We start from the raw sequence: 25543 nt of genomic DNA on the forward strand, positions 1-25543 counted from the left end.
AGGTTGCAGTGAGTCAAGATCGCACCACTGCACTCCAGCCTGGCGCAACAGAGTAAGACTCCGTCAAAAACAAACAAACAAACCATTTCTACTAAAAATACAAAAATTAGTCAAGCGTGTTGGTGCACGCCTGTAGTCCCAGCTACTTGGGAGGCTGAGGCAGGAGAAATCACCTGAACCCAGGAGGTGAAGGTTGTGGTGGCAGCAGTGACCCGAGATTGCGCCACTGTACTCCAGCCTGGGCGACAGAGACCAGGTCTTAAAAGTAACCAAGACATAAAAGACAGATTACCCCCCTCAAAGGAATGCTGATTAGACTGATGGCAAACTACCCAACAGTAACAGTGCAGCCTGGAAGACAATGAAATAAATAGTCCTGGTAAATTCTTTTTCAATTTTTGCCTCATCCAGCTATTTTTTAAAATGTTAACTTTTGGCTGGGCATGGTGGCTCACACCTGTAATCCCAGCACTTTGGGAGGCCAAGGCAGGTGGATCATTTGAGGCCAGGAGTTTGAGGCCAGCCTGAGCAACATGGTAAAACCCCATCTGTACAAAAAATATGAAAATTAGCCAGGTGTGGTGGCTAGTGCCTGGGGTCCCAGCTACTCGGGAGGCTGAGGCAGGAGGATCATTTGAGCCTGGGAGGTGGAGGTTGCAGTGAGCTAAGATCATTCCACTGCACTCCCACCTGGGCAACAGAGCCAGACCCGTCTCAAAACAAAACAAAAATAAAGTTTTATGAAGTTACTTCTGTCCCACACATGTAGTCCATGGCTGTCCAGTGACTCGAAGAGAAGTCTGCGTGTGTAGGCAAGCAATTGCTAATTATGAAGCGTGTAAAGGACTTTAGCTGCTGAAGCTCTGACCCCCAGCAGATGGTGAGGAAAGGGTGAGCATGGAAGCAGCTGATAGTCACTGTCAGCAAAGGAAGGAGACAGACAGTTGGGCAGAGAGAAAGAAGCTGTCAGGGCAGTTCCTACGGAAGGGGAAAGGGCTTTGGAGGAAGGTAGCTTGCTGACAGGCTTCCGTACCCTCAGAGGACTAACAGTTCTCAAAGGGGGCCCATTTTTCAAAGCTAATTTCTCTTACTCCCCTTTTCCCTGATGTGGATGGCCAGGTGGACTTTGAAGAGGTGTGACTGCCTGGTGAGGCGTTCTAAAAGGATAAACTGGTTCCATCAGATTTCAATAGTGAGCGTCACTTTATAACTAAATTACAAGATGTAGCCAGTGTAAGTGAAATGATGAGTGTTAAGCTCTCCTGGAGATCACGTGCTTTCACTCTGATTGATACAGATCTGGGGCTGGAATGATTGTAAATGGTCAGAATGCCCTCTGATTGCTTTTATGTTCAACTGCTATGGGAACATGGGTTTTTGTGAGTTTGCCACTCGGCCTCATCCTTAATTGTCCTTGTCATTTTCCTTAACTCTGGCCCTGCAGCAATCATTCTCCCTTGTTTTTAATCTGCATGAGGCTCAGCTGTTCTTTTTTTTTTTTTTTTTTTAAAAAAAAAGGAAAAAAGGGCCGGGCGTGGTGGTTCACGCCTGTAATCCCAGCACTTTGGGAGGCTGAGGCGGGCGGATCACCTGAGGTCAGGAGTTCTAGACCAGCCTATGGTCTAGAACATGGAGAAACTCTGTCTCTACTAAAAATACAAAATAAGCCGGGCATGGTGGCACATGCCTGTAATCCCATCTACTCGGGAGGCTGAGGGAGGAGAATCGCTTGAACCTGGGAGGCAGAGGTTGTGGTGAGCCGAGATTGAACCATTGCACTCCAGCCTGGACAACAGGAGCAAAACCCCATCTCAAAAAAAAAAAAAAAAGCTGGGCGCGGTGGCTCACGCCTGTAATCCCAGCAGGTGGATCACCTGATGTCAGGTGTTTGAGACCAGCTTAGCCAACATGGTGAAACCCCATCTCTATTAAAAATACAAAAATTAGCTGGGCGTGGTGCCAGGTGCTTCTAGTCCCAGTTCGGGAGGCTGAGTCAGGAGAATCACTTGAACCCAGGAGCGGAGGCTGTGGTGAGCCAAGATAATACCACTGCACTCCAGCCTGGGCAACAGAATGAGACTCCGTCTCAAAATAAGTAAATAAAATAAATATTTTTTTAAAGATAGGGTCTCACTCTGTTGCCCAGGCCAGCACAATCATGGCTCACTGCAGCCTTGACCATCCAGACTTAAGTGATCCTCTTACCTCAGTCTCCCAAGTAGCTGGGACCACAGGGGCACACCATGCCTGCCTAATTTTTTTATTTTAACTTTTTGTAGAAATGGGGGTCTCCCTATGTTGCCCAAACTAGTCTTGAACTCCCAGACTCAAGCCATCCTCCTGCCTCAGCTCCCAAAGTGCTGGGATTACAGGCATGAGCCGCTGTGCCTGGCTACCACTCTCATATGCTGCATTTTGCCTTCTGTATGTGAAACTGTTTTTCTGGCAGAAAAAGCCATGTTCTCTTCACATCTTAATAGCTTCGGGTGGGGGCTTGTGTGAAAGTGCAGTATAGAGGCCGGGCCTCATGGCTCACGCCTGTAATCCCAGCACTCTGCGAGGCTGAGGCAGGCAGATCACGAAGTCAGGAGATCAAGACCATCCTGGCCAACATGTTGAAACCCCATCTCTACTAAAAAAAAAATACAAAAAATAGCTGGGTGTAGTGGCACATGCCTGTAATTCCAGCTACTCTGGAGGGTGAGGCAGGAGAATCGCTTGTATCAGGGAGTTGGAGGTTGCAGTGAGCTGAGGTCACCTGCATTCCAGCCTGCTGACAGCGAGACTCCATCTCAAAAAAAAAAAAGAAATGCAATATTGTAAACTAGATTGGATGCTGAATTACTTGTATCTATGCGCTGTCCTGAGCTCTATTTAGTCACCCTTCAGAATCCATCAGTCTCAGGTGATGGTTCTATTTCTCTGGTAACAGTTTCTTCCTCAGAACAAGAAACAACTGAAGTATCCTTAATCTGCTTATTGTTTCAGATTGCAGATTGAGTACCCAGCACGAGGAATCAGCAGATGAGCAGAAAGCTTCTGAAGCAGAGGGGCTCAAAGGGGATATAATTTCTGTGATTATCGCCAATAAACCTGAGGCCAGGTTAGAGAGGCAGTGCGTAAACCTTGAACATGAAAAAGGAACAAAACCCCCTCTTCAAGAGTCAGGCTCCAAGAAAGGTAGAGAATCAGTTCCTACTAAACCGACCCCAGGAGAGAGACGTTATATATGTGCTGAATGTGGCAAAGCCTTTAGTAATAGCTCAAATCTCACCAAACACAGGAGAACACACACTGGGGAGAAACCTTACGTGTGCACCAAGTGTGGGAAAGCTTTCAGCCACAGCTCAAACCTCACCCTCCACTACAGAACACACTTGGTGGACCGGCCCTACGACTGTAAGTGTGGAAAAGCTTTTGGGCAGAGCTCAGACCTTCTTAAGCATCAGAGAATGCACACAGAAGAGGCGCCATATCAGTGCAAAGATTGTGGCAAGGCTTTCAGCGGGAAAGGCAGCCTCATTCGTCACTATCGGATCCACACTGGGGAGAAGCCTTATCAGTGTAACGAATGTGGGAAGAGCTTCAGTCAGCACGCGGGCCTGAGCTCCCACCAGAGACTCCACACTGGAGAGAAGCCATATAAGTGTAAGGAGTGTGGGAAAGCCTTCAACCACAGCTCCAACTTCAATAAACACCACAGAATCCACACCGGGGAAAAGCCCTACTGGTGTCATCACTGTGGAAAGACCTTCTGTAGCAAGTCCAATCTTTCCAAACATCAGCGAGTCCACACTGGAGAGGGAGAAGCACCGTAACTTTCAAGCACTCCTGTTGTTGTCGTTGTTTTAAACGTTAGAATCTGAATACCAGGAAGAAGTCTTGTCATTGCAGCAGTATCGATTCCGATGACAGAGTTTGTATCACTGAACATCAGGGGATGCCTGAGGAGTGCGAGCTCCACAGCAACACGGCAGGCAGGAGGTCCTCAGAAGGTGTCAGGAGGTTCCACACTCGCCAGTTCACTGGAGCAGAGTCCCTTCCCCACACTTAGGGTCCCAGTAAGCCATGCCAGCATTACCTTTTGCGTAGTTAAACTGACGTGTGTCCAGTCTAGTTAAGGAAGAAACATTAAGACTTTAATTTTTAACATATATTCAAGAATTCTAATTTGTAAAGAATTGAGCCACACTGAACACAATTGAATGAGATTCAGAATAAACTTATAATATCTTGTAATGCCTCGGGACTATTATTATAACAAATGATGTATTGGTTATTGAATACTTACAGATGGAGAAAACTATTCCTACTGGTTTAGCTTTTAGACAATTTGGATTTGGGGGTCAGGCACAGTGGCTTACGCCTGTAATCCCAGCACTTTGGAAGGCTGAGGCGGTTGATCACCTGAGGTCAGGAGTTCGAGACCAGCCTGGCCAAAATGGCGAAACATTGTCTCTACTAAAGATACAATTAGCTGGGCATGGTGGCGGGTGCCTGTAGTCCAAGCTACTCGGGAGGCTGAGGTGGGAGAATCGCTTGAACCCGGGAGGCAGAGGTTGCAGTGAGCCGACATTGCGCCACTGCACTCCAGCCTGGGTGACAGAACGAGACTCCGCCTCAAAAAAAAAAAAAAGTGAATGCTTTCACTAGATAATAACTGCATACCAAGAGCCAGGGGCCATGCTGAACTGTCCCGGCACAGCTGTTGTGGATGGGTTTGTGGCAGACAACCATTATCAGCCACAACTCGTCGGTTTTTTACAGAAGCCATACAGAGTGTCTTTTGCATCTTTGAGGGCAGCAATAATCACTTCAGTTCATTCAGGGTGTGGTATTGTTTCTTGCCACTTTGATTGGCTGGGGAAGGGCAGGGTGTGCAGGAGTTTCCACTTGACCCTTCTTCCTATGACCTATGATACAGCTTAAGTAACCAATGTGCTGGGCATCTGTCCCCCTGCTAAACATATCCCAATTATCTTCTCAGGGACATGGCCATAGGGTGAGTCTGTTCCCACTGGGCCCACTGAGATGGATTTGGGCCAGGACTCCATTTATCAGCTGACCTCTGTCTGGAGGGCAATGGTAAGTTTTAGATCCGTGTCATATTAGATCCTGTATCAAAAAGCTTCAAAAGGCCTGGGCATTCTGTTTTCCTAGTACGTTACTCTAGTGAACAGCCACAGGTCCTTTGGGGAAATATTTATTGCATAATACTTGTGTTATAGTTGGAAGGTCTTCAAAGAAACCCAAACTCCCCTTAAGTTGATGGATTCTGGATCTCAGAACTGGCTCAGATCTGGAAAGCAGCGGAAGGATTGCAATTTCCCATTGTAAGAGCTGGTATCAGCCTTCTCATCAACTCTTAGGATTTTTTGTTTATACAAATCAAAGCCTTACCCTGTTGGCTGAAAGTTTTTGCTAAGAACACCAAGGGTTATTAGTCAATGCCACAGTTCCCTGTGGGTCAAGACGCCCTAGTGGGCTGGGCGCAGTGGCTCATGCCTATAATCCCAGCACTTTGGGAGGCTGATGCAGAGGATCATTTGAGCCCAGGAGTTCGAGACCAGCCTGGGCAACATAGTGAGATCCTCTCTTTTTTTTTTAAATTCATATTTAATTTAAACAAAAATAAGGCCGGGCGTGGTGACTCATGCCTCTAATCTCAGCATTTGGGAGGGCGAGGTGGGTGGATCACGAGGTCAGGAGATCGAGACCATCCTGGCTAACAAGGTGAAACCCCGTCTTTACTAAAAATACAAAAAAAAAAAAATTAGCTGGGCATGGTGGCAGGCACCTGTAGTCCCAGCTACTCGGGAGGCTGAGGCAGGAGAATGGCATGAACCTGGGAGGTGGAGGTTGCAGTGAGCCGAGATCGCGCCACTGCACTCCAGCCTGGGCAACAGAGTGAGACTCCGTCTCAAAAAATAAATAGGCTGGGTGTGGTGGCTCACGCCTGTAATCCCAACACTTTGGGAGGCTGAGGCAGGTGGATCACCTGAAATCAGGAGTTTGAGACCAGCCTGGCCAACATGGTGAGACCCTGTCTCTACTAAAAATGCAAAAATTAGCCGGGTGTGGTGGCAGGCGCCTGTAGTCCCAGCTACTCAGGAGGCTAAGGCAGGAGAATTGCTTGAACCTGGGAGGCAGAGGTTGCAGTGAGCCGACATTGTGCCCTTGCACTCCAGCCTGGATGACAGAGCGTTGAGACTCCATCTCAAAAAACATCACCCTAGTTGCCACTCTGGCCTTGTTGCCCATCATGGTAATTGTGTCCACTTTACCTGTGATACCTCAGTGCCACCGCCTGGCCTCTGCTGACCAGTCATCCCATTAACAACGGAACTGTTCTGTGGCAGAATCTCCTATTAACCCTGCTGAGGCAGCTATCACTGAACAATCCTGGTGCTCCCCTCAGTTCATCCTTTATTGTCTGAGTGAACGGGAAGCTATTTGGGCCCTCTGAAATAACATAGGTGTTTGGTTCTCAGGTCTCATGTAAGAAATTCGTTTTAACACACACTGAGTCTGCTGACACCCTTTCTCTGCTCATCATTTCAGCAGCTGTACCTCATTTACTGTAGGCCGTCATTCCTCACCAAGTATTGGATTGTTTTTTTCTTTTCATAGAGACAGGGGTGTCATTATATTGCCTAGGGTAGTTTCCAGCTCCTGGGCTCAAGCAGTCCTCCCATCTTAGCTTCCTGAGTAGCTGGGACTACAGATGTGTGCCACCATGCCCAGCTAATTTTTATTTTTTGTAGACTGGGTCTCACTATGTTGTCCAGGCTGGGCTTGAACTCCTGAGTTCAAGCGATTCTCCTGCCTCAGCCTCCCAAAGTGCTGAGATTACAGGCGTGAGCCACTGCACCTAGCTGATTAATACATGAAAACCACTTGGAAAAGAGCCAGGCAATGCTGACACAGAGTATATGCCATGTATCAGCTACTGCTACTATCACTTGCAAATCCCATCTCCTCTACAATCTCAACTCTGAAAACAGTATCATTCCACTCCATCTTTACTGAACCTGCCCAGGCTTGATGCTGGTTAGATGGAGGAGGATGAGGAGTATAATCAAAGAAAACTTACAAAATTTTGATCCTGACAGGTTTACAGAAATTTTAAGAGGGGGCAATAAATGGGAAAGTGGGATCTGGTTTGAAACATACTATGAAACTGTAGAAAGTCCAGGTGTAACTGCTCTGCAGTCCACTGGAGACCCACGACTGAGGCTTGGGAGAGGCATCAGGACATGGGCAGATTTTTTTCTTCTTCGAGACAGTCTCGCTCTGTCACCCAGGCTGGAGTGCAGTGGCATTATCTCAGCTCACTGCAACCTCTGCCTCCTGGGTTCAAGTGATTGTCCTGCCTCAGCCTCCCGAGTAGCTGGGATTACAGGCATGTGCCACCAAGCCTAATTTTTCTATTTTTAGTAGAGACAGAGTTTTACCATGTTGGCCAGGCTGGTCTCAAACTCCTGACCTCGTGATACGCCCGCCTTGGCCTCCCAAAGTGCTGAGATTACAGCCATGAGAACAGATTTAAAATTTATTTGCATAGGTTGGGCGTAGTGGCACACGCCTGTAATCCCAGCACTTTCGGAGGCCAAGGCAGGCAGATCATGAGGTCAGGAGTTCAAGACCAGCCTGGCCAACATGGTGAAACCCCGTTATCTACTAAAAATACAAAAAATAGCTGGGCGTGGTAGCGGGCACCTGTAATCTCACATACTAGGGAGGCTGAGGTTGCAGTGAGCCAAGATTGGTCCACTGCACTCCAGCCTGGACAAGAGCGAGACTCCATCTCAAAAAAAAAAAAAAAAATGGCAATCTATAAAGTAATTTTATTTCATTTTTGAGACTGTCTTGCTCTGTCATCATGCGGTAGTGCAATCACAGGGGCTCACTGCAGCCTCAACTTCCTAGGCTCAAGCAGTCCTCTCACCTCAGCCTCCCGAGTAGCTGGGACCACAAGTGTGCACCACCACACCCAGCTAATTTTTTTTTTGAGATGGAGTCTCACTCTGTTGCCCAAGCTGGAGTACAATGGTGCAATCTTGGTTCACCGCAACCACTGCCACCCACATTTAAGCAATTCTCCTCCCTCAGTCTCCTGAGTAGCTGAGATTACACGTGCCACCACACTTGGCTGATTTAAGTGTTGGGATTATAAGCATGAGCCACTGCACCTAGCCTATAAAGAAATTTTAGGGCCAGGCATGGTGGCTCACGCCTATAATCCCAGCACTTTGGGAGGCTGAGGCCAGTAGATTGCTAGAGCTCAGTTTAAGACCAGCCTGGGCAACATGGTGAAACCCCGTCTCTACTAAAAATACAAAAATTAGCTGGGGCATGGTGGTGCACACCTGTAGTCCCAGCTACTCTAGAGACTGAGGCATGAGAACTGCTTGAACCCGGGAGGCAGAGGCAGCAGTGAGCCAAGATGGTGCCACTGCATTCCAGCCTGGGCAACAGTGCGAGACTCTGTCTCAAAAAAAAAAAAAAAAATTTAAGTCAACTTTCAGATTCCATTTATAGTCACCAACATGTCTTGTCTTTTTTTTTTTTTTTTTGAGATGGAGTTTCACTTTTCTTGCCCAGGCTGGAGTTCAATGGCGTGATCTCGGCTCACCACAACCTGCGCCTCCCGGGTTCAAGTGGTTCTCCTGGCTCAGCCTCCTGAGTAGCTGGGATTATAGGCATGTGCCACCCGGCTAATTTTGTGTTTTTAGTAGAGACGGGGTTTCTCCATGTTGATCACGCTGGTCTAGAACTCCAGACCTCAGGTGATCTGCCTGCCTTGGCCTCCCAGAGTGCTGGGATTACAGGCGTGAGCCACTGCACCCAGCCAACATGTCTTGTTTTAACTGAAATGTATGGTCCAAACATTGTACAAAACCACACTCAATCTCTTCTGAAAAACTATTCTGTTTAATAGTGCACTTCATTTATGCTACAGGATGAGCAGGGTTGGGAAAACACAATGGAAGGTCATCCCGTCGGTTGGGAAAACTTGGGGAGCGCCATCCTCACCCAGCAACGAGCTCTGCCACCAGGCTCAGGCACAGCCTGCCTTCTCTTGGCTTCGCTTTTTTATTTTTTTCTCCCTTTTGGGCTTTGCTCTTTATCTGCATTAATCTTCAGCTGCTGGAGTCAGAGGTGGAGGCAGGAGTGGTCTGGCTCCTGGGGCTGGGTGTCAGAGGTGAGAGGGCAGGGCAAGCAGGCCGAGTGAGCGCCTTGAAAGCATCCTTACCCAGGCATTTAGAGAAAATCATTTTCATCATTGGAGTGGGAAGAGGACGAGCAAGGACAGGACTCAGAGGCCAACGCTAAGTGCTTCTGACCCTCTCCCTCACAGCCGGTTACTAGCTGTTTGGATAGATTTGCCCATTCAGCCCCAGGACAACTGGGGAGGGCAGGGGGTCTGCTGGCAATATCACCAGGTTTCTCTTGGAAACATGGTCTGGCTGTTCCAAGAGCCCTAAAGGACACCATCATCACAGATGATTCTGGAATCTCTTCTACCCTCAATAAAACAATCCCTCAATGCCAAATTTCCATAATTGATGAAATCATGAAACAAAACAGCATGTTTCTTATCGAAACTTAAAGCTGGACTAGGAACAGTAGCTTTGAAATAGTCTCCCTTTACCCTCCCTAGCAAATAACAGGACCCAGAGCGTCCTTTCCACTGCCGTCTGTGCTGACTACACGGATTCCAACTAAAGGAATCCATCCAATTCTGTCCCGACTGGGCTTCCATCCCCACTTTGGAAAGGTTCCTCTGCTATGAGAAAAACAGTTTAGTGCAAACTTCTTTCCTAAATGGGGCGACTGGTCCCAGAGCTGCCTTCTATTCCCAGCACGCCATCCGCTTGCCTTGTCGCTTTCTAAGGCTGGTGCAACTTCTGGGAAAATTCAGCGATTTGCCCCATCTGCCCCATTCTCTAAAATGAAAGGTCTGAGTTGGAAGGGACACATCCTAAGCTGCTGAGATTTATAGGGTAAGGCAAGAGCTCTTGAGACTCAGGGGAAGTGAGGAAAATGGGTGTGTGGCTCTTTCACGTGGACTCTCTGATATTTAACTCGGTTGTAACTCTGAGGGAGCTTTTGCTCATGCCCATCCCATTCAAAGGCTTCTCTCCAGTGTGAATTCTCTGATGGCGAACAAGAGCCGAGCTATACCTGAAGGCTTTCCCACACTCACTACATTCATAGGGGTTCTCCCCGGTGTGGATTCTTTGATGCTGAATAAGGCCTGAACTGTAGGTAAACTTTCCTCCGCATTCCATACATTCGTAGGGCTTCTCTCCAGTGTGGATTCTCTGGTGCTGATAGAGGTGTGAGCTCTGGCTGAAGGCTTTCCCACACTCATTACATTCATAGGGTTTTTCTCCAGTGTGGATTCTCTGATGGTGAATAAGGGTTGAGCTCCTGCTGAAGGCCTTCCCACATTCATTGCAGGCGTAGGGTTTCTCACCAGTGTGGATTCTCTGATGGTGGGTGAGGGTGGAGCTCCAACTGAAGGTCTTCCCACACTCATTACATTCATACGGTTTCTCCCCCGTGTGGATCCTCCGATGCAGAATGAGGGCAGAGCTACAGCTGAAGGTTTTCCCACAATCACTACATTCATAAGGTTTTTCCCCAGTGTGGATTCTCTGATGCTGAATAAGGTGTGAGCTCTGGCTGAAGGCCTTCCCACACTCATTACATTCATAGGGCTTTTCCCCAGTGTGGATTCTCTGATGTTGAATAAGGTCTGAAGTTCGATTAAAGCTCTTGCTACATTCATCACACTTATGGGGTCTGTCTCCCACGGAGTGTCTCTGATGTGAGATAAGGTTGGAATTCACAGTGAAGCTGTTCCCAAAATCATTATATTTCTCGCTTCTTTCTCCCCTGGGGGTTAGCTTCTCCTCAACTGTCACTTGACCACAATCTGGCATTTTCCTGTTCAATCTTTCTCCAGGGGAGTTCCCCAGCGGCCTCTTCAGACTGACTTCTCGTTCATAGGCTTCTTTAAACTTGAGACCCTGAGAAATATCCTTTTGAAATCTTCCCAGTAGGACCCCATGTGATCTTGTGTCTTCACAAATTTCTTGATCATTTTCAGTCCTGGTCTCATGATCTGACACAATAAAAAATGCAAATGTCACTTGTTCCTTGGGGAAGAAAGAGTGAAAATCACAGGACAGGATCATTGTAACGAATACTTACAGCGCCAAAAGCACATGCCTACAAAGAGGCCCCACATGTGTGCAGCTAAGGCAAAATGAGATAGCCGGGCTAAGGAGACAGGGAAGGGGCAGGGCAGAGCAAAACCAAAGAGAACAGAGCTAGAAGTGGAGAGAAAGCCGAGTGTGTGTGGAGGGGAGGACGGATCAGGCAGAGAGGCAGGGAACCAATATTAGAAGAGGAAGGTCATATTGCTTAATGAAGTGACAAAGCCTTTAGAGAGGTCAGGGCAGTGGATATAACTGGGGACACAGTGACTGCAAAAAGGGAGAGCAAGTACAGGACAGTTGGTGAGAAAAGGGGGGAAGGGTGAGGAGAGATAGCAGCAGTGCGGGAACGAGCAAGGGAGAGGATGCTAGTGGCCGCCACGGCCCCTAAGAAGAGCAATCATGACTGTCGTCACGCCACAAATGCCAAGCCCATGGAAACGGCAAGACAGCTGGGTCCACCTCTGGGCCCTATGCATAAAAGGCTATGCTCGCACGTGAGGCTATGCAAAGAATCTCAGTGTCTGACGTCTCTGTTTTCACTCCTTTGGAGTTTCTAAAGGCAGCTCTGGGCACAGAGGACAAATGTAAAGGGTCCAGAGAGTTTGCATTTTTAGCTTGATATTTTAAAAAGTAAAGACAGGGTAATGTGTGTTAGGGACGGGAACAGCTGTTTCTCCTTCACCTGAACAGGTACCTCTTAGGACCTCTCTGCTCTCAGTTCCCTTTAAACTCAGGCCCCTTGGCTCTTCCTCTCATTCTAGCAGAGAGATGGTGGCAGGATTCAGAAATGGGAATTCTGCTCATGGGGAGAGACATGGGACAAGGAGGTTTATCTGCTCACCCTGAGAGTCCCAGAGCTCAATTCCAGACCCCAGATCTGCCGGGGACAGAAGGGAAATGTACAGGGAGGTCTCAAATGAGAGTTAGGAAGACCTCCTGGCTCTGCTCGGGAAAATGCCCACTAAGAGTGGGGTGAGAGACAAGGAATTCTACATCCTAAAGGTTAAGAAACTAATTTATTAATCTTTCTTTTTTTTTGTTTTTGAGACAGGGTCTCACTCTATCACCCAGGATGGAGTGCAGTGGCGTGTTCTTGGCTAACTGCAACCTCCACCTCCCAGGTTCAAGCAATTCTCCTGTCTCAGCCTCCCAAGTAGCTGGGATTACAGTCACATGCCACCACCCCCAGCTAATTTTTTTGTATTTTTAGTAGAGATGGTGTTTCAACATGTTGGCCAGGCTGGTCTCAAACTCCTGACTTCAGTATCTGCCCGCCTCAGTCTCCCGAAGGGCTGGGATTACAGGCATGAGCCACCGCACCTGGCCTAATTTCTTAACCTTTCTAAGTTTCTACAGAGCAGCAGGGGCACTAGGTCCTGAACAAAGCAACAGGTCCCTAGAGGTTAGAAAAGAGAAACAGAGAAGGAGAGGACAGAGACATGGGCAAAGAGCAGCACCTCATGTGTTCAGGGATAATCCTTCGGAAAAGTCTCTGGATAATATATTAAGTCCTGAGAATAACATGGAAAAAGTACCAGATTTGGCCAGGCGCGTTGGCTCACGCCTGTAATCTCAGCACTTTGGGAGGCCGAGGCAGGTGGATCACCTGAGGTCAGGAGTTCAAGACCAGCCTGACCAACATGGAAAAACTCCGTCTCTACTAAAAATACAGAATCAGCTGGGCGTGGTGACGCATGCCTATCATCACAGCTACTCAGGAGGCTGTGGCAGGAGAATCGCTTGAACGCAGGATGCAGAGGTTGCGGTGAGCCGAGATCATGCTATTGTACTCCAGCCTGGCAACAAGAGCGAAACTCCATCTCAAAAAAAAAAAAAAAAAAAAGGTACCAGATTTGGAGTTAAAGACTGGGCCCCAAGTTTTGCCACTCAGCGCAATTGATGACCATGCATGCACAAGACATTGAGACCTCTACTCTCACCTCCACTTTATTTACTTATTTATTTTTTGAGACAGGGTCTCTCTGTGTCACCCAGGCTGGACTGCAGTGGTGCCATCTCGGCTCACTGCAACCTCGGCTTCCCAGGCTCAAGTGATCTTCCAGCCTCAGCCTCCCAAGTAGCTGGGACTACAGGCATGTGCCACCATGCCTGGCTAATTTTTTGGATATTTGGTAGAGACAGGGTCTCGCCATGTTGCCCAAGCTGGTCTTGAACTCTTGACCTCAAGTGATCCTCCTGCCTCGGCCTCTCAGAGTGTTGGGATTACAGGTGTGAGCCACCTCGCCTGGACTACTTTCACTTTCCCTACCTTTAAAATGAGGAATAATACTAGCTGCCTCAATTAGTGTGTTACTGTGAAGATTAAATGAAAGAATATATATGAGAACTCTTTATAAGTTGCAAACTGCTGTATAAATGAGTTAAGATTATTGTTCTTACAGTTTTCTAAGACTAAGTCAATCCTTACCTAGGCCAGGTGTGGTGGCTCATGCCTATAATCCCAGCACTTTGGGAGGCCAAGACGGGTGGATCACTTGAGGTCAGAAGTTTGAGACCAGCCTGGCCAACATGGTGAAACCCCGTCTCTACTAAAACAAAACAAAACAAAATACAAAAATTAGCCCGGTGTGGTGGTGCGTGCCTGTAGTCCTAGCTACTTGGGAGGCAGAGGTGAGAACCTGGGAACGCTTGAATCTGGGAGGTGGATGTTGCACTGAGTAAAGATTGTGCCATTGCACCTCAAAAAAAAAATCTGCTGAAACAGTCAGCTCTTTTCAGTGACTACATTGTTACTAGCAAACAAAGAAGCAAAGAAACACCAGCGAGTTTTGTTGACAAGGCATAACTCCTTACCCAGTGAGAACACGTTCCCGTAATTCTCCAGCATCACATCTCTATAGAGGTCCCTCTGAGCAGGTTCCAAACGCTTCCACTCCTTCCGGATGAAGTACACAGCTACATCCTCAAAGGTTACCAGCTCCTGAAACAACACGTGCTGGCATGCAATTTCACGGTGAGGAATGTGAATGGCGGCACCAAAAAAATCACTGAGGATGGGGTGAAAAATGCACATTTGGGAAGGGAGGAAAGGAGGACAGGGTGGAGGAAGAGAGACAGGAGTCCAAGATGGAAGGTGAGGGTCCATGATTCGGCAGGACAGAACCATGGGCCTGATGGAGGAGATCAGAGTTTAAAGCTCTGAATGGGATGTCATTGCACAGAAAATTGAAAGGAAAAGGATGAAGGGAACCACAGCTCACCTGGGACTTGGCCTTTAGGAGTGCAGCCGCCAACATCTCATCCCCCAGGCTGTCCTTGTCGGAAAAGGCAGGAACTTTTGAAGGAAGAGCTGAAGGGCAATAAAAGGGCCCAGGAATGAGTCCATCTGCTCTGTGACCTCCCAACCTGCTGACTTCCCAACCCACAGAAAGCTCCCGGGGTCCTGGGACAACACAGGACCCTCTCTCTCACATTTCTAAGTTTGCTTCCTCTGCAGCTAGCTAAAGTGTGTCCAGCAAAGGCAAACTCAGAGCGGGTCCATCCTGCCTGAGCAGATGGCCACAGGCCTGGTCATTCTTGGTCTCCAGTCTGCCCCAGGTCCCCTCTTCTCTCCAGTCACTCTTCTCTCAATGAAACCGCCCAGTCCTATCTTAGTGACTACTGCATTCTTGTCCATTCACCCAAGCTTGGCCAGAAACATATGATCCCACTCTTGCATGAAGTTCTATTTTTTTTTTTTTTGAGGTAGGTTTTGCTATGTTGTCCAGGCTGGTCTCAAACTCCTGGGCTCAAGTGATCCTCCCGCCTCAGCCTCCCAAGTAGCTGGGATTACAAGCGTGTGCCACTGCACCCAGCATGAAGTTCTTAGACCAGAGAAAAACCAGCAGCTTCACCCCAGCCCTGACTGGAAACACAATGCCCACAGCTCCTTTCTCTCCACCCCAGATCAAATCTGTACACGAAAAATGTTCCCTGTTTCTGTGTTGGATCTCTTACCTTTTTCTGCAATTCTTTTCTTTTTTTTTGAGATGGCATCTCACTCTGTCGCCCAGGCTGGAGTGCAGTGGTGTGATCTCGGCCCACTGCAACCTCCACCTCCCGGGTTCAAGCAATTCTCCTGCCTCAGCCTCTGGAGTAGCTGGGACTACAGGCGCGTGCCACCATGCCCGGCTAATTTTTTATATTTTTAGTAGAGATGGGGTTTCACTGTGTTAGCCAGGATGGTCTCAATTTCCTGACCTTGTGATCTGCCCACCTCGGCCTCCCTAAGTGCTGGGATTATAGGAGTAAGCCACTGTGCTCGGCCGCAAAATATATTTTAGTGGCTTCCTATTCACTCTGTCTTTTTGTCTGTGACCCATAAAATGATTCCGAAGTGCTTCCTCTAAAAGCATGCTCCTAAAAAGCAGAAACTATGCCTATGAAGTCGGCTGCATAGAATGCCCGAGAAATGGAATGATTGACACGGTTTCATTAATCTCGCGTGAGGTACTCACAACTCCTCAAAACTGCCTCAGTGGCCAGGCGCGGTGGGTCACGCCTGTAATTTCAATGCTTTGGGAGGCCGAGGTGGGCACTGAGGTCAGGAGTTTAAGACCAGCCTGACCAACATGGCAAAACCCCATCTCTACAAAAATTAGCCAGGCATGGCGGCGGGCGCCTGTAGTCCCAGCTACATGGGAGGCTGACGCAGGAGAATCACTTGAACCCAGGAGGCAGAGGTTGCAGTGAGCCAAGATTGTGCCACTGCACTCTAGCCTGAGCAACAGAGCAAGACTCCATCTCAAAAAAAAAAAAAAATCTGCCTCAATTATCAAACCTATCAAGCTGTCATTGATTACTGTTCGGTCAGCTTCCCCACTAGGCTGTGAGTTACTGAATGGCAAAGAGTGTGTCTTATTCACATCTGGATTCTAGTAGTTAGCCTAGTACCTAGTAAATGAGTGATTTCAATGGATGATTGCGGAATGACTGAGTAATAGAATGAATGAGTCCTTATTCCTCACCACTGTCAAGCAGGGCCTGAGGTTCCTGAGATACGAGATCGGCCTGAGTTTCCATGGAAGGGCAAGGTGCTCTCTGGTCTCCTGGGTGCAGACTCAGCGGGAAGTGGGTTTTAAAAGAGAATGAGGAAGCACTGCAGAAGCAAAAGTTCAAGGTTCAAAGATAATTCAAAACAACCTCCTGAATACAGAAAGATGGGAGCTAGTATTTCAGTGAGTACCCAGGAACAGTGAGAAGAAATGTGGCAACTGGGACTAGTCTTTTATTTTCTTTAATTTTTTAATTTTTTTTTTTTTTCCTTTTTGTGGAGAACAGGGTCTCGCTATATTGCCCAGGCAGGTCTCGAACTCCTGGGCTCAAGCTATCCTCCACCTGTTGCCTCCCTGAGAGCTGGGATTACAGGCGTGAGCCATCGCGCCTGGTATTTTTTCATTTTCTTTATTTTTTTTAAGATGGAATTTCACTCTTGTCACCCAGGCTGGAGTGCAATGGTGCAATCTCGTCTCACTGCCACCTCTGCCTCCCGGGTCCAAGCAATTCTCCTGCCTCAGCCTCCCAAGTAGTTGGGATTACAGGCACGCACCACCATGCCTGGCTAATTTTTGTATTTTTAGTAGAGATGGGATTTCACCATGTCGGCCAGGCTGGTCTCGAACTCCTGATCTCAGGTGATCCGCCCACCCCAGCCTCCCCAAGTGCTAGGATTACAGGTGTGAGCCACCATGCCCAGCCTCAGACTAGTCTTTTAGATCCTGGTAAACATACTCCCTGAAATGAGACTATCACAAGGACCACAAAAAGGGCCCAAGTTCCTCAACAATATCCCACCTTTGGCTGCCCCCATCACTTTGAGTAATATTTATAACAAAATGCAGGAGCGAGTATATACATTCACTGGCATAAAAAGACTACTCCCAGGCTGGGCACAGTGGCTCATGCCTGTAATCTTAGCACTTTGGGAGGCCGAGGCAGGCAAATCATGAGGTCAGGAGTTCGAGACCAGCCTGGCCAGGATGATGAAACCCTGTCTCTACTAAAAATACAAAAAATTAGCTGGGCATGGTGGTGTGTGCCTATAATCCCAGCTACTTGGGAAGCTGAGGCAGGAGAATCACTTGATCCCAGGAGGTGGAGGTTGCGGTGAGCCAAGATCACACCACCGCACTCCAGTCTGGGCAACAGACAGAGACTCTGCCTCAAAAAAAAAAAGAGAAAGAAAGAAAAAGAAAAGAAAAAATACAAAAATTAGCTGGGCATGGCGTTACATGTGCCTGTAATCCCAGCTACTTGGGAGGCTGAGGCAGGAGAATCGCTTGAATCCAGGAGGCAGAGGTGGCAGTGACCCGAGATCGTGCCATTGTACTCCAGCCTGGGCAACAGTGAGACTCCGTCTCAAACAAAACAAAACAAACAAACAAACAAACAAACCCTGAATTTGATCTACCTCTCATTATCTCTTTACTCATTTGCTCACATAGCAAATGTCTGCTGAGTGCTAACTCTATTGCCACTCACTACTGCAAGGAGTAAAAAAATCAGGAATGCAAAAAGTATGTGCTTCATAATTACAGACTGTTACACTCACATAAGGCATCAAAGGAAGAGGAATGGATAACAGAATGTTTGAGATAATAAAAGAAAAAAAAGAACAAAGGAAGAGGGGTCCTGTTTGAAAGTCAGTTGCAAGTTTGGACAACTCTGGTCTTCGGGTAGCAGGGGATATAGAATGTCCAATACCAGAGCTCTTACACAGTGGAAAGCACTGACTCAGGCACAAGCCAGGCCACTGGCAATCAAGGTGACACACCTTCTTGCCACCATCGCCCTCCCAGCAGGGTCCCTTCAACGGTGTCTCAGAGCCAACCATCATATCCTCTTATCAACCACCTTTACAATCTCCGGAGCTATTTATGAGCTGACGCCCTCAACAAGTCAGCTTTCAGTACAAACTCCTAGAAAGGCAGGTCAAAGGTCTGACTCCAGAGAAAAAGGCAACGCTCCCTCTCACAGCTGGGTTAAGTGAAGCTGGAACTCAAAGGCATATTGTTGAGAACAAGCACCCAGTGTCCAGATCAGTAAACAGCGTTTCTCACAGAAAGAAAACTCTCCATTGTGCCCCCATGGCTTCAGGTCCAGACGGGGCCCTTCCCCTGCTCTGCTGCCAGCCTCACTCCCTGGTGCTGCCCGTGGGGACCGAGATAGATGGCCTGGCAGTGAGAACAAGACACGGAAAGCTTTACCTGCCTGATTCTTTCCTTCCTTCTTTGAAGTCAGTCCCTAGAAGGCCAAAGGAGCAATTACTGGGAATTTAGCAGCCTCTGTTCAAGTTCCCGGGAATTCTGACTTTTGTTGATGCTAATGCTGTGTGATTAAGGGGAAAAAAAGGAATTTAAAATATTCATGCAAACGTCTTTTTTTTCCATGTGAGACAGGGTCTGACTGTGCTGCTCAGGCTGGAGTGCAGTGAGTTTGAGCTCACTCCAGCCTCAAACTCCTGAGTTTAAGTGATCCTCCCAGCTCAGCCTCCCAAGGAGCTGGGACTAAAGGTGTGCACTGCCACATCTGGCTGAGTTTTTTAAAATTCTTTTTGTAGAAATGCAGCCTCACTATGTTGCTCAGGCTGGTCTCAATCTCCTGGCCTCAAGTGATTCTCCCACCTCAGCCTCCCAAAGTGCTGGGATTACAGGCATGAGCCACCGAGTCCAGCCTAAACTTCATTTCTAATCAAGACATTTAGAGAAAAAGAAGAAAAAGAGAATACTTATTATATGCTAATAAATACCAATTAAGACCACCACCACAACTAGTATTTGCGCTGCATGGGTGGAGAGATGAAAGGGAATGGTAGGTTCTCAGGTCCACCTCCACCCAGGGTAAGAAAGTTCTAACGTTCCGTCAGCTAACTTGCTAGACACTGTGCTCCCAACTACTTCAGCAGGGGATCCACATTGCACAGCTGAGCCATTATAAGTCTTCAGGTGATTCGCTGAAAATCTATCTCCTTGGACCTTCACCTCACAGAGACCTAGTGCATCACAGAAACTCAATGAATGGCCATGTGCAGTGGCTCACGCCTGTAACCCCAGACCTTTAGGAGGCTGAGGTGGGAGGATCACTTGAGGCCAGGAGTTGGAGGCCAGCCTGGCCAAAAGGGCGGAACCCCGTCTCTACTAAAAATACAAAAAAATTCGCCGGATGTGGTGGCGGGCGCCTGTAGTCCTAACCACTCGGGAAGCTGAAGCAGGAGAAGCGCTTGAACCGGGAGGCGGAGGTTGCAGTAAGCCGAGATCGTGCCACTGCACTCCAGAGACAGACTGTCTCAAAAATAAATAAAAATTAATTTTTTTAAAAAAAGAGCTTCAATAACAGAATCTTCTCTTTCCACCCGACTGTCCATCAAACACGTGTAATCAAATGATGCCCACTCTCCACAGATGTCTTTTCTGGAGAAAATAATACGCTCAGTTCCTCTAATTAGTCCATCGGTTTCAGGTTCATCACTCTGCTATCCTCTCCTGGAGTTTACACAAGCCCTTCAGAGTGTAAACACCGATGTGGATTCAATCCCACTTCCGGAGAGAGGATCAAACCAGGAATCTAATACAACTGAAAACGGAACCTGAGCCAGGTGTATCACTCCATGCACTGGGCTCCAGCAGAATTACCCCTGGAATCGGCGTCTGCACCCACTCCCAGCCCTCGTGCTAACTGCGTACGCTTAGCAGAACTTCTCTGATCCTTGGACCCAGCTGCGTAAAAATAAACTTCCTCTCCTGCCACGGGCGCGAATAACTGTGTTAACATCAAATAAAAACATTTGGGAGAAGTACCAAGTTAGGGTCGCTGTCATTAGCTGCTTTCAAGAGAGAGGCGCCCCTACCGCTCTGCTGAAACTTTTAAACGCTCCAGCTGGGGCGCCGTTTAAGTCACAAAACCAGAACCGGAGCCCCATTACTAACCCCTACGCAGGGTCCCGCTAGGCTAGGGGGATCCCTGGGGAAGCGGAGTAGAGAACGGGCTGCATGGAACGGAGGGGCGCCTCCCCGAACCCTGCTTCGGGCCGGCCGGGGGACCCTGCGGGCCGCAGCGGCACAGACACCACCCCCTTCCCCGGCGACCACAGCCTCCGTCTCACCGCGAGACCCGGGGACGCGTGGACTCACCCTGGGGGCAGGGACGACAGATTTGGGGGGCCGGACACAGACCAGGCCCTGTTGGACCCTGTCACAGAGCCACACACCGGGGACAGAACAAAGAACGGAAGTTCCCCCTCGTTTCGCTTCCGGGTCGGTTGTTCTTGCCACTCACCCGTGCCCCCAACGCCCACTTGTTCTGTCTAGGAAAATGGGAGGTCCTCGCCTCTCTGTGGTTTGCTGACTCAGGGCGGCTGGCAGGCGGCAAGGGCAAGGAGCCCGATCGCTGACGCGGCACTCGGGGATCTTTCGCTGCGGGGCTGGCCGGCTGCGCCCTCTGCTGGCCACGCAGGTGCGAAAGCGGCCGACCACGGTCCTGGGCCTCAGCAGGACATGTGCTCCAGCGTCGCCGGCCTTGGGGGCGGGTGGCGAGGGCGCGCGGGGATGTCGAGCCCGCGCTTCTCAGGCTTGCTCGCGAAGGGCAGCAGTAAACATACAATTATTGAAGGATTCATCAATATTAAAAAATAAACCCTGATTTAAGACTTGCCTCCGAACAAACCGAGTTTTTTTGGTTTCTTGTAAAAATGCGCCCTTTAAATTACCCACATCTGAAGAAAACATTCCAGTCCATACAGAGTTGACATGAGGAAAAAACCCGTGTACAGGTGATGAGAGCAGAGAAGAGGAGGCTTACCGGCCGGGCGCGGAGGCTCATGCCTGTAATCCCAGCATTTTAGGAGGCCGAGGCGGGCGGATCACCTGAGGTCAGGAGTTAGAGACCAGCCTGGCCAACATGGCGAAACCCCGTCTCAACTAAAAATACAAAAAAAATTACCCGGGTGTGGTGGCAGGCGCCTGTAATCCCAGCTACTCTGGAGGCTGAGACAGGAGAATCGCTTGAACCCAGGAGGCGGAGGTTGCAGTGAGCCGACATCGCACCACTGCACTCCAGCCTGGCCACAGAGTGAGACTGTCTCAAAAACAGAGAAAAAAGAAAAAGGAAAGCGAGGCGGGGATAGGTAGTCAAGGAAGTGACCGTGTCCTGGAGACGCGGCAACCGTGGTGACCGCACAGTCAACACAGTAAGCCCCAGCATTCGCATTGTAATTGAGCTCATTCAAGCTGAGCTCTCTCCAGCAGGGACTGTCCCCTGTAGGGAGCATGCGCATTTTGATTTCACTGGTCCTCAAACTGACCCTTTGCTCATTATCATAGTAAAAAACACGCCCCTGGGTGGAGATTTAAGATGCTAATGAAACATGCAATGTATGAACAAGCCTGTACACCCACTGCGCATGTGCACCTAGAGGACCACCCAGAACATGCTTACTAGTAACACTTCTCCCACCCCCTTATGAATAATCGTGTAAGACCCCCCCACAAAAGGGGTCTCTCTAGAGCCAGCCTTTGCTGTTTCATTGTTAGGAGCAGCCCTCCCTGAACTAACTCTCTCTCTACCTCTCTCTCTCCCAGGGTGTACTGTCTACTCTGCACTTAACTTTCAAAATACTATTTTCCTTTTGCAATAAATTACTCTATGCTGGATTTCCTTTGACATGTGTTTCTTTTATTCTTTTTCCTTTTTTTTTTTTTTGTTGTTGTTGTTGTTGAGAGGGAGTCTCGCTCTTGTCACCCAGGCTGGAGTGCAGTGGCGTGATCTTGGCTCACTGCAACCTCCGCCTCCTGGGTTCAAGCGATTCTCGTGCCTCAGCCTCCCAAGTAGCTGGGACTACAGGTGTGTGACACCATACCCGGCTAATTCGTTTGTATTTTTAGTAGAGACAAAGTTTCACCATGTTCTTCAGGCTTGTTGCGAACTCCTTACCTCAAATGATCTGCTGCCTCAGCCTCCCAAAGTGCCCGGCCTCCTGTGTGTTTCTTGTTTAAATTTTTTTTTTCTTTTGAGACGGCGGTCTTACTGTGTCACCCAGGCTAGAGTGCAGTGTTGTGATTTCGGCTCACTGCAACCTCCACCTCACAAGGTCAAGCGATCCTCCCACCTCAGCCTCCCGAGTAGCTGGAACCCCAGATGCATGCCACCACACCTGGCTACTTTTTTGTAGAGACAGGGTTTCACCATGTTGCCCAGACTGGTCTCAAACTCCTGAGCTCAAGGGATCCACCCACCTCAGCCTCCCAAAGTGTTGGGATTACAAGTGTGAGCCACTGCACCTGGCCTTAAATTCTTTTAAACTAAGAAGATAAGAAATGCGGTATCACAACAGCCATCAATAGAAGGAAAGCACCTCATCATGTTCATGCTTTCCTTTGCCTTCTTCAACATATGAAGTCTTTTCTTTTTTTTTAGAGGCAGGGTCTCACTCTGTCACCCAGGCTGGAGTGCAGTGGCGCGATCCTACCTCACTACAGCCTCAACCTCCTGGACTCAAGTGATCCTCCCTCCTCAGCCTCCAGAGTAGCTGGGACCACAGGCACGCACCATCACGCCTGGCTTCCTTTCTGTTTTGTAGACTGGGTGCTGCCAGTTCATGAATCCCTAATAAAACCAACTCAATCTTTAAAATTCAATTTGTTGGCCGGGCGCAGTGCTTCACGCCTGTAATCCCAGCACTTTGGGAGGCCGAGGCAGATAGATCACCTGAGGTCAGGAGTTTGAGACCAGCCTGGCCAACATGGTGAAACCCCGCCTCTACTAAAAATACAAAAACAAAAATTAGCCGGGAGTGGTGGCGGGCACCTGTAATCCCAGCTACTTGGGAGACTGAGGTGGCAGAATGGCTTGAAACCAGGAGGTGGAGGTTGCAGTGAGCCAAGATCGCACCACTGCACTCCAGGCTGGGAGCGACAGAGCGATACTCCATCTCTCTATACATATACATATCCTGAAGTATGTTTATGGTCTGTTTCCTACAACTAAGGTATAAGCTCCATGAGGTCAGGACTTTGTTTTGTTCAGTGATGTACCTGCTGACTTGTAGGCACTCCCAAATATTTGTTAAATGAATGACTGATAGGTGAATAGATAACCACTGACCCATACCAAAAAGGAGCACTTGCTTTTTGTTCGTTTTTGTTTTTGGGGTGGGGACATTTTTTTGGTTTGTTTGTTTGTTTTGAGACAAACAAACATGGCAAAACTCTATCTCTACAAAAAATACAAAATTTAGCCTGGCCTGGTGGCGCACATTTGTAGTCCCAGCTACTCGGGAGGCTAAGATGGAACAGCCACTTGAGTTCAGGAGGTTGAGGCTACACTGAATTGTGATTGTAACACTGCACTCCAGCCTGGGTGACAGAGCAAGACTCTGTCTCAAAAACAACAATAACAAACACACAACAATAACAAACACAAACAAAAACAAAAAAAAGAAACGTTTAGCGAACTTAGTTCTAAAACGCGCACAATCTACTGATTCAATGTCAAAGTCATCCTTAAATTCCACAATAATCTCTTGTTTTATGAGCTGTATAATTACCTGAAGAATGTCTCAAAAGCACCTGAAACAAGAAGTCAAAGGAGTTCTTTAATGTGTGAAAGAGCAGTGCAAACGATCAACTTTACTAACCCTAGAATAATTCTCATCTTGTTTTTATTTTAGCGTTCTATCTAGCTGAGAAGCACTATGCTCCTTGGAAGCTGCCTAGCATTCTCTAAAGAGATACATTTTTCTGGCCAGGCACGGTGGCTCACACCTGTAATCGTAGCACTTTAGGAGGCCAAGGCAAGTGGATTGGTTGAGGCCAGGAGTCTAAGAACTGACTAGCCAACATGCTGAAAACCCATCTCTACTAAAAATACAAAAATTAGCCAGATGTGGTGGCGCAAGCCTGATATCTCTGCTACTTGGGAGGCTGAGGCACAAGAATCACTTGAACCCAGGAGGTGGAGGTTGCAGTGAGCCAACATCTCGCCAAAGAGATACATTTTTCTGACCTGGTTTTTCCAAATAGAAACAAGGCATTACGTACTTTTTTTCTTTGACAACCTTCTCAGTTTGTCCAGACCTGGTTGGTTTATCGCTGGGGACTAGAATCAGATAAATTCCTTTTTAACTTCCCTTTGGCCAGAAGACCCCTCTTCCTACAGGATTTCTCAAGTCCGTTCCATCGAGGGTTGCTGGCCCCTTCAAGTTTCCTTCATCCAGGCTCCTAAATGGAGAGATTGCATAATTCCCCTGTAAATTACAACTATCACCTGTAAATTACAATTACAATGGGGCTGTTCAGGGTCATAACACAGTTCTCCACCTGCTTTCTAGGAGCTTACACTTTGGGTGGGGATACAGACACCTAGAGCCAGTCTGTCTGGCTCTTTCTAGGTGTCTGTACCCCTCTTTGTAGGGGCGGCAGGAGGAGCAGTGTGTGCAACTTGCTTAGGCTTAGGGGTAAGGAGGGGGTAGAGCAGCCTAGGCTTGCCAGATGTGAATTTTGGGGTTTTTTATGAGACAGAGTCTTGCTCTGTCACCCAGGTTGGAGTGTGGTGGCGTGATCTCGGCTCACTGCAACCTCCACCTCCCGGGTTCAAGTGATTCTCCTCCCTCAGCCTCTCGAGTAGCTGGGATTACAGGCATGCACCACCACGCCTGGGTAATTTTTGTATTTTTAGTAGAGACAGGGTTTCACCATCTCTACTGGTCAAGACCAGGCTGGTCTTGAACTCCTGACTTCAGGTGATTCACCCACCTCGGCCTCCCAAAGTGCTGAGATTACAGGCATGAGCCACTGTGCCTGGCCAGGAACTCAGTATTTAAGGGAAAAAAGCATGCAAGAGGAAAATAAGGAAGAAGGAGAGGCAGTGAGGCAAATGTTTTTTGTTTTGTTTTGTTTTGTTTTTCTTGAGACAGGGTCTCGCTCTGTCACCAGGCTGGAGTGCAGTGGCGCGATCTCGGCTTACTGCAACCTCCACCTCCCAGGTTCAAGTGATTCTTGTGCCTCAGCCCCCCAAGTAGCTGGTACTACAGGTGCGTGCCACCACGCCCAGCTAATATTTTGTAATTTTAGTAGAGACAGGGTTTCATAGTGTTAGCCAGGATAGTCTCAATCTCCTGACCTTGTGATCTGCCCACCTCAGCCTCCCAAAGTGCTGGGATTACAGGCGTGAGCCACTGCGCCCAGTCCAGCAAATGGATATTTTATTTTATTTTTTGAAATAGAGTCTCACTCTGTTGCCCAGGCTGGAGTCCAGTGGGTCCATCTCGGCTCACTGCAATCTCCGCCTCCTAGGCTCAAGTGATTTTCCTGCCTCAGCCT

The 25543-nt window shown here is 48.3% G+C and overlaps 2 protein-coding genes across 21 annotated transcripts in view; one reads left to right on the forward strand and one right to left on the reverse strand.

Annotated features, from left to right (window-relative positions):
• ZSCAN21 (zinc finger and SCAN domain containing 21) overlaps window positions 1-4239 on the forward strand; it is a 15768-nt gene extending 11529 nt beyond the window's left edge. For all 8 annotated transcript variants that reach the window (XM_024249507.3, XM_009242601.4, XM_054560231.2 and 5 more), the window contains one exon: window positions 2989-4239. In XM_024249507.3, coding sequence (XP_024105275.1) covers window positions 2989-3818 — 830 coding nt within the window. In that variant the 3' untranslated portion in view covers window positions 3819-4239. The remainder of the gene's footprint in view (window positions 1-2988) is intronic.
• Window positions 1082-21418, reverse strand: ZNF3 (zinc finger protein 3). Of its 13 annotated transcripts, none has more exons than XM_054558894.2 (6): window positions 21027-21408; window positions 20505-20796; window positions 16199-16329; window positions 14453-14541; window positions 14046-14172; window positions 1082-4113 (listed from the first exon to the last, which is right to left on the reverse strand). In XM_054558894.2, exons 3-6 carry the CDS (start codon window positions 16251-16253, stop codon window positions 3989-3991), a joined length of 396 nt encoding a protein of 131 aa, XP_054414869.1. In that variant the 5' UTR covers window positions 16254-16329; window positions 20505-20796; window positions 21027-21408; the 3' UTR covers window positions 1082-3988.
• Between the last annotated feature and the right edge of the window lie 4125 nt (window positions 21419-25543).

The sequence above is a fragment of the Pongo abelii genome, chromosome 6 (genome assembly GCF_028885655.2).
Source record: "Pongo abelii isolate AG06213 chromosome 6, NHGRI_mPonAbe1-v2.0_pri, whole genome shotgun sequence".
NCBI lineage: Eukaryota > Metazoa > Chordata > Mammalia > Primates > Hominidae > Pongo > Pongo abelii.